Source organism: Macadamia integrifolia, chromosome 1 (genome assembly GCF_013358625.1).
Source record: "Macadamia integrifolia cultivar HAES 741 chromosome 1, SCU_Mint_v3, whole genome shotgun sequence".
Lineage (NCBI taxonomy): Eukaryota > Viridiplantae > Streptophyta > Magnoliopsida > Proteales > Proteaceae > Macadamia > Macadamia integrifolia.
The window spans coordinates 12,588,512-12,599,071 of NC_056557.1; the positions used below are offsets into that span (position 1 = coordinate 12,588,512).

A 10,560-nucleotide genomic window follows, 5' to 3' on the forward strand; every position below is an offset into this window, starting at 1 on the left:
CAGAAAGGGCAGTTCTTAGGCTTAGATAAGAGCCTAGAGGAGACCAGCAGGGAGCATGATCTGAAGCAATTCGGGGGAGGACCTTCTGAGAGTAATCATCAAAGGAGTTCAACCAATCTTCGTTCACAAAAGCTCTATCCAGGACAGCTACCACATTGCCAGACCTTCTGTTGTTGCTCAGGTGAACTTCCTGCCAGAGGAAGGAATTTGGATCATGGATGTGGCATCAACCATGACTCCAAATTCAGATGCAGCCCCTAAGCAAAATCTTCCAAGTCCTCTTCTCTCATTATCAAATAGGGTTACATTGAAATCCCCGATAATCATTCTTGGACGACTAGAAGGGTTAGTGGCCAGATCCAGCCAAAGGTCCCTTCTCTCAACTCTTAAGCACTTGGCATGAACCACTAAAAATTCAAGAACTCTATCATTCCACTCAAGATCAAAAGAAATCTTCTGATCATACATGGAGATTATCGAAGGCTTTGTCAAATTATCCTTCCACAAAATCCAAAGGTTAGGGTGCGAGTCATTCCTATCATTTTGAATTAACTCTGACCCAAACCCGAGCTTATTAAAAAACAACCATGGAAACTTGATCACAGGGATCATAGGCTTTGCAATACAAATTAAATTAGGAGACTTTTCGCGAACAATTTTAGATAAGGTTACCCTGGCAGCAACCTTCTTAATACTACGAATGTTCCAGAATAGGAGCTTCATGATAACATGTGGGGGTGGTTTGATCAGTCCTAGCACGAGACCGATCCGCCAAATTCACCTACTTGCCCTTTTTCTTCTAATTTCTAACCTCATATTCTCTTTGTAAGGCGGCAGAGTCAATCTCCCTAACACTGTTCAATCTTCCTGCACCAATAGAATCGGACCTGCCTTTACTAGAAACGATAGCATGGCCACCGCAATTAGCATATCATAGACTGCGGCGCACTCCTTCCGTCTGATTTGCCATGGCCTGATTGGCATCGACGTTGTGCAAGAGGAGGTCGGGTGGGCCGTGAGGGTCAAAGGAGCCCTGCTCCATACCCAAATCCAGAGCAGCCACCTCATTATCAGATCCGATCACAATCTCTATTCCAAAATTTACGTCCATATTTGATCCAAATTCAAAATTTGAATGACCGTCCATATTAACTAAAGGAATATTGGACTCTAATTCAAAATTTTAATTAGCTTTCATATTTGCTAAGGGAATATTCATCTCCATCTCCAAAGGACACCTAGACTGGGGAGTAATTGATTCCGATAAATTAGTTTCCTTTTTGGAGTCAACTTCCATAATAGGAATATTCTCCATCTGATTCTCATCTTCTCTATGAGCCGTTGCCCCACCACCGTGCGAGGCTGAGCCGCCCCCATGGATGATACCAGCTCTGCCATACTGCTGCAATCTTTGCGTGGAAGACAAGGTTGCTGGAGCCACCGAGTCCCTTGGCGGTTCGTCAACATAGTTTGCACCTGGGATACCACCATCATTCGCATGACAAGCAGCCTTGGACTCTGCGATTTTTTTTTCTCTGCAGTCTCCAATGATGTGTCCTACCTTCTTACAGTATCCACACTGCCCCATAGCATCCTCATAAAATAGTTTTTGCTTGAACCAGAATAGATTTTCAGTCCCTAGCTGCTTACGTTCAACCTGAATCTCTTCTGGTCTCAAGCCTCCAATCTCCATTTCAACAAGGACCTTAGCATAATTACCATACATCACATTTTTCATGCATTGATCTAACGCAAGAGGACGGCCAGCAGCTTTTGCCATAGTTAAAAGCACTTTCTCATGCCAGTACTCCAATGGTAATTCTGGAAATCTCACCCAGACAAGAACCTTATTGATAGGTTTTTCATGAATGTTGAAATCAGGGTGCCAATGCTGGAAGCGCACTAGCTGACCTCTAACCTTCACAGGGCTCCTCCGCCATATTGTGACCATGTCACCCTTAGAAGCAAACTAAAAGATGGTGAAGCCCTTGCCCATGGGCACCATCTTCACGGCACCCTACAGATTCCAAGCCTCACGAGCCTCCCTTCAAACGTCGTCCAAAGAGACAAGACGGAAATTGATTCTACCAATTAATGCAAATCGATATCTTCCTAGACGATCTTCATATGCGTCTTGGGGAATAATCACCTTCGTGGAGTTTCCTGCGTGAACAGGGTCAGGAAGTTCGCTTACCTCTGAAAAGGTGCTCCCAACAGCTTTTGCATAGGATTTCTTTAGTCCATGAGCCGTTGTCCTCCCTTCAACAGGACTTGAAGCCACCGTGAGTGGCTCCCTGTTGCCATTGTGAGCTGGTGACGAGACTACAACATCGCCCTCATCATCGTCCCTCCTTTCCATCGGCCAGAAGTCCGTGATCAATTTCTACTTTCCTCTATCCGGTGGCCGTCCAGTAGGGAGCACAAAGCAAAACGCTAACTCACCACCACTCTCCCCCTCTTCCATCATTCTTCAAAAGCCTTCAGGAAAACTCTTTCACAAAACCCATGTCAGTTCTCTTCTTTCACAAAACTCCGTCAAAAAAATAGTTGTTAATTAGATCTCAGTGTGAGTAATGGTTGAACCCTTGATATGTTTTGTCAGAGTTGTAAATATATACAGAGGAGGATTTTTTTTTTTTTTTTTTTTTTGTTAATTAAGGGAGAAGGATATTCTACACATGGCAAGATATGACAAGGGAAAAGCATTACATGGAAAGAGAAGGTATATAGATATAAAAATTAGGACAATTTTTCCTGAGGCCACGGTGAACCGATGACGAAGACATAAAAATAAAAAAGTAGGGGGGGAGATAAATATATAGGGAGAGAGGGGGTCATATCTTGACCATTCCTTCCTTCACCGGCATGGAAAATTTTGTCTTAAAAAGTATATAGATTATTACAACTAGTATTATCACAAGTAAACCCCCCCCCCTCCTTTAAACTCAAAAAAGATGGTCAATGATAAATTATTTGAAACTTGGCTTGTAGAAACAGGAGATGCACTGAAGTGTGAGTTTTGGTAAGAATACAATCCCAGTATGACCTGGTCCATGCGGTTGTGGGGTCAGTATGGACCCACGGGACTAGTCGGGCCGAATGTCTGAATACCAGTCGTTAACAAAAAAAAAAAAGGTTTTGATCTGATATTCGGAGGAAATGTGTGGTCAGAATAGTACTCCTTGACCAAAATGCTGATGAACAATATGATTATCAATTTTGATATGATTCGCCTTTTCATGGAATACGTCATTGTGACTTATTTGAATAGCAATTTTTGTTATCACTAAAAATGGGGTAAAGTAGTCAAACAGACACATATCATGAAGGAGCCATAATCAAATATTCTCGGACCTAATATCAGCAAGGGCACAATTTACAATACTCATCTTCACTACTACTGAAGCGAGACAATATAGCGTCTTTCGCTGCTCAATGAGATGAGAGAATCTCCCAGAATAGTCAAGTTCTAAATTTGTAATACACCGAACATCAATAACATCACAAGCCCAGTCACTATCAAAATAAGATTGAAGTCATGAGATGAGGAGGAAGGTAAAAGTAATATTTTAAATAATGTGTCTTCTACATAACAAAGAATGTGAAGTACTAACCAAGGAGTAGCCGTGAACTGTGAGACCAATGAGAGGGCAAGTACTAGCAAAAATGGATTCGATACACGTAGATTTATCTCAAAGTACGTGTAAGGATCCAACATTTGTCCAGTTTACTTTCATCTATACCCCTCTTCACCCTTTAAATGACAAGTATGAATAGAAGATCCAATCTCCACACCAGCATCTTCAATACCTTGGGTGTGGGGGATAGCATCATCTTTTCACGCAGCCTATCTCTGAATGTTTTCTATGCTAGCTAGCATGATAGGGTTCTTTACCTATAAAGCGTAGATAGACGAGGGAATGCAATCATTTTTGCCCTATGTAATTGTCCTAATATGTCATTTCTTAAGGAATATATTTTATTCCACGAAACCACATGCAATTTATCCTTTCCTTTTATGGAAGTCAGTAAAAGAAAAAAAATATTTTGAATTTGAAGAGAGACACCAAAAAAAAAATTCAGTTTGAAATTATAAATTATCTTTATCTTATTATGTCTTTTTTTTTCTTAACTACCAAACATATCGTAAATATAATGGTCACATTAAAAAAAATGGAATGGCCAAAATTGCAAAGTAATCATTTTTGCTTTTACTTAAGGGAAGGAGAATATTTCCTCCATGTAAATGTAGATATATCCACGTGGTAATTAAGCGGTATTTCATTACATAAAATATATATATATATATATATATATCGTTGCAAAAATTGGTGAATTCGATTCGTTATCAGTTGATTCACTTTGGAATCGGTTTTGACACCGATTCCAATTTCTTTTATTTCAAATCGAAATATTCTTTCCAAAACTTTCATAGAAAAACCCCAACTCTAGGTCAGGGTTGGGTCAAGCTTGGATTGAGGCCTTAGTCCGGCCCAACCCGACCCAAAATTTAACCCTAATTTTTTGTATTAGAATTCAGGGCTCCTATTGGTATTTTATTTTTCTGTAATTTTTTAATCCATAGGATATGAATGGTAAAAACAAGCCAATCAAGGTTAATCCAACTAGGGGTGTCAATTCCAGGCCTGCACCGGTAGGCCCGATTGAGATCAACATGTTTATGGCCCGACCTAGACTAGCCCGATTAATAAACGTGTCGGGCTCAACACAGTGCACATTTACACTGTGCAGCCACCTAGCCCGACAGGCGCCCGATCGGCTCGACACATTTACATGCCTGACTTGAACTGACTTCTTTAAGCCCGCCCTAGCCCGACACCTTTAATACTACTTGTATTTTTTTTTTTTTTTTTTTAATATTGTTTGTATTTAGTGCTAAGATCATGTGATATGTACAGTTAAGATGGTGGTTATTGTTATCTAAAAGCATTCATCTTTTTCAGGCATAGTTTTAGTTGATTTGAACTTGGTAAATTTGGGTTGTGTAAATATAGTTTAATTGATTTGAGTTTCATGGGTTAAGGATCAAGTACATTAGTAACGTAGCTTTTGCCCATCTTTGGTTTAATCCATTTTAATTATGGGATCTTTCTTTGTTATGCCCATCTTTGTCTCATTTTAATGATATTTCCCTTCAAGCACATTTAAGCGACCAATTTTAAGAGGGCTCGTTTAAAGTTAAATAGGTCTATAGCCTGGTTAACACTTGTTTATGGCAATCCGATTAGAGCCTCAGACCGATCAACCCGGTTACTAACTGTACCATGCCCATCCTAGCTAAGCTCGTTTAGCTAAACGGGCGTTCACGGTGCAACCCTAGGTAATGGTCAAGTCCAATTAAGCGCGATTGAGATTAGCCTGGCCCGACCATTTGACACCCCTAAATCTAACCATTGCAAAAGCCCAGATCAACCCAACCCAATCCAACGTGCCCTGACAAGATCAATTTGGACTGGGTTGGATTGGTACAAACTCAAGAGGGTTGGCTTGAACATGAAGTAGAGTTGGATTGGGCCTGGATTATATCTGTCGGACCTAGAGTTGGATTAGACTTTTAAGAAACCCGATCCAAACCCACCTGTTTCCCACCTAAATTTATATCTTTAAGTTAATACGGTTAATTTAGGAGACATCAAGAAGATAGATACAAATGTCTATGTCTGTGGTCAACATCTTGAGAATCTTACAAAACCACCTCAACGCAACCTCTCCCGATTAAGACTGAAAGAGAGAGAGAAAAGATTACAGAGAAGAGACAAAGGACGAAGAGAGAATAAGGGATACCCATGAAGAGTTCATTCGGTGGTGGTGGAGGAATGGGTGGAGGGCGGATGCTCAGTACTGCAATCCGTTCTGCTCTTGGAGGAAATCAAAATCAAAATGGTTTGTCAGAGACTATTTCTAGCAACGCAAACAAGCACAACTCTCAAATCCTTTCTTTATCATTATCTTCTTCTTCGGCTGCTTCTACTTCACTCAACCTTCCCTTGTCGGGAACTTCTCCTACCGTGTCAAACTGGGCTTCTCGTGCTTCTTCCTACTTCTGTGATGGTGATGATTGGGAATGGGAATCTGTCAATGGAAACGACGACCAAGACAGAGGAGACATGATTTTTGATAATTATTATGCTTTTGGTGCTGTTCCTTCTCAGGAAGAAGTTGAAGATGCCGTCTCCTCTCTTAAACAGTATATCTGCTTTCCTTCAATTTTTTTTTCCCCGTTTACTTCTGATTTTTTGGAGAGTATGAGTAGAATAGGATNGGGGGGGGGCGGGGGGGAGAGAGAGGAGACTGGACTCAGATAAATCATCCTTTGAAGCGGATTTTCAATATAAAAATAAAATATTTCCCCCTTCTAATTAAAATCTCCCTTCCACCCTTAATTTTGTAGCATATTGTTAATAAGACAAAAGGAAAAATAATAAAAGTTACAAATTCAGGGTACATCTTTATAGACATCAATCAAAAGATCATATATACACTTCAATAACTGATCAAGTTTTAAGTTCATAGTAAATGAATAATTCACCATGCATGAACGTTTTATATGCACATATAAGGTATCATAAGGTTTTTCATAAAATACTAAAATCCTATAGGAGTTTGCGAATCCTAGGATGGAGTGAACTTCACTACGTATACATGGTTATGAAAAACTTTGTCCTTCCAAATTATATACTTCAACCTTTTTTTATTATTAATATTTATAGACCCAAACTTGCATAAATGGCATATCAAACACTTCCACATGACACACAAAAAAAAAAAAAAAAAAAAAACATTTCTTTGGGATTTATGCATGAACATTGAAGAAACGCAATGCGGTAAATACAGTACCAGAGACCGTGAGAAAAAGTAATACAATTGCTACAACCACTGAAATGATCTTCCATGGACTGTTGCAATAATCTCTGTTTAATGTAGCTTTCCATTTGTTACTGCGTCTGTTATAATATTCATGCACTTTCTCACACAAGTCACTGTAATAGAAGTCCGTAGCATTAATTGAAATTTCACTACAGAGATTGCTAAATAGAGACAAGACCTTAATATCGTCACCTATTTGATTAATAATAATTCCACGATCACGTAGATATGCCACATCATCAGTAGAGTTTATAAGGTAATCCATCAACATGGCATATGATGTTATGTAGTGTGTACCTCCAATACGGTATTGCTCGTGAGCAATAAGATTTCGGAAAAAGGAATCTGTGTAATCATTAACACATAATTGAGGGATTTCAAACACTCCTTCATTGAACTTTATATCAATCAAGCTAACATATCCATATGTTGTGGTTTTAATTCAGCAAAGGAAGATTCCTTGGTTTGCTTTGCAAAGGTGGATATATCTCCAGCCTTACATGAGAAGAATTTCTTGGAAAATTTCTCACAATTACAGAGAGGGGAATTCAGTGGCAGATTTCTTGGCAAGAGATGCGGCTAAGAGTGGTATTTCAGGAGTTGATGTGATATTGCCTCCTCACATAGGGGATTTTCTTACTAGAGATGCCGAGGGAAGACCAAATTATAGATTCCCTTAGAGTTTTCCCTTTCTCCTGCTGATGGCAATGCCGAAGGTGGGAGGATAGGGAGGCTATTGGTTCTTTCTTATTGTTGGATTGGTTGTTGGGTTGTAATTTACTTCTTTTATGTCTTCTTATGAAATAAAATTTTAGCGAAAAAAAAAGGTGCTTCTTGAACTTGACACTGGAACGCCGGAGCTCCGTCACGGACTGTAGAGATTCTAGTCCTGTACTCAATCCTTGCATCTTGATCGTTGAAAGAGAACTATCAAGTGTGTAGCTTAACAGATCAAGTAAATGGTTGTCTCTAATGGACTTAGTATTTTGAGGACACTTGTGCATGGCTTGTGGTATCAAATCATGGAAGAAAAAGAGAGCCATTTTGATGAGTGGTAGAGAATCATGGTTAGGATCCTTACTTAGATCGAATAATCTTTGAAGAACCGAAATGGGTATTTGGTTTTCAAGTAATACCAAATCACGAACAATCCTTGCTCTCCTTGAACTGGAATAGAATATTGGATCATAATCATCTACTGGAACAAAATTTGAATTTTTCCGAAATAATTCAATGATGAAGAAGCCATCAAAGAGCATCATTTCTATGAATTCTTTTGTAGTTAAGTTGATGGGTTCTGAGTAACATCCACGGGCTTCAACTTCTAATTCCATGAGAGCTTCCACATACTCTTCTAGACTGGTTCTCTCTCTTGTTCGATCAAGCAATGCTTGGAGGTATTGCAACTTATGGTCTTCCATGGCCAGCAAGCTTTGTGTCGAACGGTGATAGGGGCCGATGGAGACTGTGTCTGGGGTGTAAGCATCTTCGTTCAGTTTGCGAATTCTTTTGTGGACTCTGTGAATAGAAGTTGTTGACCCCAATGATGGATTGGACCTCTGAGAAAGCTTTTGTCTGATAGAATCATGAATATCTTGTGAAGTTATCACAACATTAGTCTCCTCCATCCTTCTATTTGCATGCTTGATGTCAATATTCAAAAACCCATTATATATGGAGTATGGATCAGGTTCTCATATGAGAATCATTCTTATGCGATCGTGATCCACACAAATAAAATCTACATCTGCCCACATGTGAAAGAAGACAGGAGAGCACGTCAAGGTAGTGCCTTTCTTATTTTACCAATTCTTGTTTATTCATATATTTAAACACCGATTGAGAGATTGAATCTATTGACAAATCAGTCTTAATACCTAATGATTTATTTTACACGCATTCTCCATTTTTTATATTTTATTCGTTGTCCAAATCATATTAAATTGGATTGCTTTATATTTATGTTGCAAAAAGTCAAGAATCTTTTTTTTTTTTTTTTTTTTTCTTCTAAATTTGGATTAACATGTAATCGTTGCATACATGTTCTGTGTGTGGCGAATTAGGGGTGTCCTCTCTTCCAAATCCAAATTAAATTTAGCTTCAATTCGAGTGGCTAGATACAACCACTGTAACAGTCAAAGAAATAGAGTTTTGAAAGACATTTTAGAAAAATTATTATTAAAATTTAGGAGTGTATCTGTAAACCTTAAAATTTAGTCCATTGAACTTACCACACAGCAGCAGAAACAAGTGTCTACCTATACATTCTTTTCTATGTAGCTCAACAGGAGAATCCAAGTTTTAATTGAATGGCATTTATGTGATTAAATTCTGAAGAACAAGTCCCCAAGGTGGAATGGGCCAACCCGGATAGACCCGATTCACCCATTCAGCCATTTTAAAACCTGCAACTTATCTCCTAGGAGCCCATTGCCTTCGAGACACACCTGCTTTTCTCAAATGGTAAGCTTTGCCCTACCTAGCCTTGTTTCATAATTTGTTATTTTTCTCTTCTACTTCTTCTTTCTTCTTCTCTTTTTTCTCTTTCCTAAGCCCTAACTTCAGGCTAACGACGTACTGTGCTTGTATTTGTCTTTTTTTGTGTATTGACAGGCAGATTCTGGAAACCCGTCGACACCCGGTTTGCCGTCTTCCGCCGGATTAAGTGCTGACCAGCCGATCCCTCCCAACAATTTCCACACCTCTGAAACCCATCCCGATGAAAATGTGGCCGTCGTTGATGACAGAAGAAGCGGGCACAAGCCCGATGAGGTCTACAATGAAATTGATTACTTGGAGTTATGCCTGTGCGCCTCCCCTGATGGGACCCCGTGTTTGGGCCTGTGCGGATACCTGTGCGGATACCTGTGCTGCTGCATACGCACGGACACGGACATGGTCACGGACGAGTAGCTATCCCAGCACTTTACTATATTTTTTATTTTATTTTTTATGGGATTTTTTATTTTATTTTTTTCCTTTAATCAGGATAGTTAGATTATCGAGTAACTCATCGTGGAAGCCTGATTCGAAAATGATTATTGTGGAAGTCCTAGACATCGGATCCATGACGATACAAGTGAAAGACTCTTGGACGGTACAAAAGGTATGGAAAATTATAAAGCACAGACATGAGGAGAAGATCAAAATTAGAAAGTGTATTTTTCTTTCTATTTTTGGTGAATGGAAACGGAAAGTATACGTATTGACACATGATGGAAATGTTTTAGAAAATTCCAAAATGCTCTCCCACTACTCTATACAGAATTGGGCGACACTCAAGTTTGAGAAGCGGTCAAGAAGCAAAAAGCAATGACTCTCCACTCTCCGGTTTTTAACAAATTCAACTTATTAAAGAATTGTGTCCAAATAAAAATTAGGTTTGAATATGCACTATTACTCCCCAAGGTTTAGTTTTATGGATTTTATTAGCCTTGTATTTGAATAATTAGAGTATTGTAAATGTGTGATTGTATGAACAAATTGATTACTGAATCATCAGAACTACTTTGATATCTTGTTTTTATTTCCTATCCATGAGGTTTTTGTCAATCCATATAGGTTCTTTTTTTTTTTCTGAGCTGGACTAGTATTTTAACTCTTCGCTCTCTCTTTTCTATGCTTATGCTTGATTTCATCTATTTGTCCATTCAATCCATAGCCTAAGACGAA

At 39.0% G+C, this 10,560-nt stretch overlaps 2 protein-coding genes across 2 annotated transcripts; both read right to left on the minus strand.

Moving 5' to 3' along the window:
• Nucleotides 1–1,183: 1,183 nt before the first annotated feature.
• LOC122065041 lies at nt 1,184–1,951 on the minus strand. Its single transcript, XM_042628863.1, has one exon. The coding sequence runs from the start codon at nt 1,949–1,951 to the stop codon at nt 1,184–1,186; it is 768 nt and encodes a 255-aa protein (XP_042484797.1).
• A 4,863-nt stretch (nt 1,952–6,814) lies between these two features.
• On the minus strand, nt 6,815–8,516 carry LOC122065119 (UPF0481 protein At3g47200-like). Its single transcript, XM_042628956.1, has 2 exons — nt 7,729–8,516; nt 6,815–7,301 (listed from the first exon to the last, which is right to left on the minus strand). The coding sequence occupies exons 1-2, from the start codon at nt 8,514–8,516 to the stop codon at nt 6,815–6,817; spliced, it is 1,275 nt and encodes a 424-aa protein (XP_042484890.1).
• Between the last annotated feature and the right edge of the window lie 2,044 nt (nt 8,517–10,560).

Bases quoted from the DNA above. Each gene is read 5' to 3' on its own strand.
- LOC122065119 (XM_042628956.1), bottom strand. From the start codon at position 8,516: ATGGAGGAGACTAATGTTGTGATAACTTCACAAGATATTCATGATTCT. The intron at 7,302-7,728 runs GTTCAAGAAGCA...TGGATATGTTAG, and splicing joins CTCCGGCGTTCCAGTGTCAA to CTTGATTGATATAAAGTTCA.
- LOC122065041 (XM_042628863.1), bottom strand. From the start codon at position 1,951: ATGGTCACAATATGGCGGAGGAGCCCTGTGAAGGTTAGAGGTCAGCTA.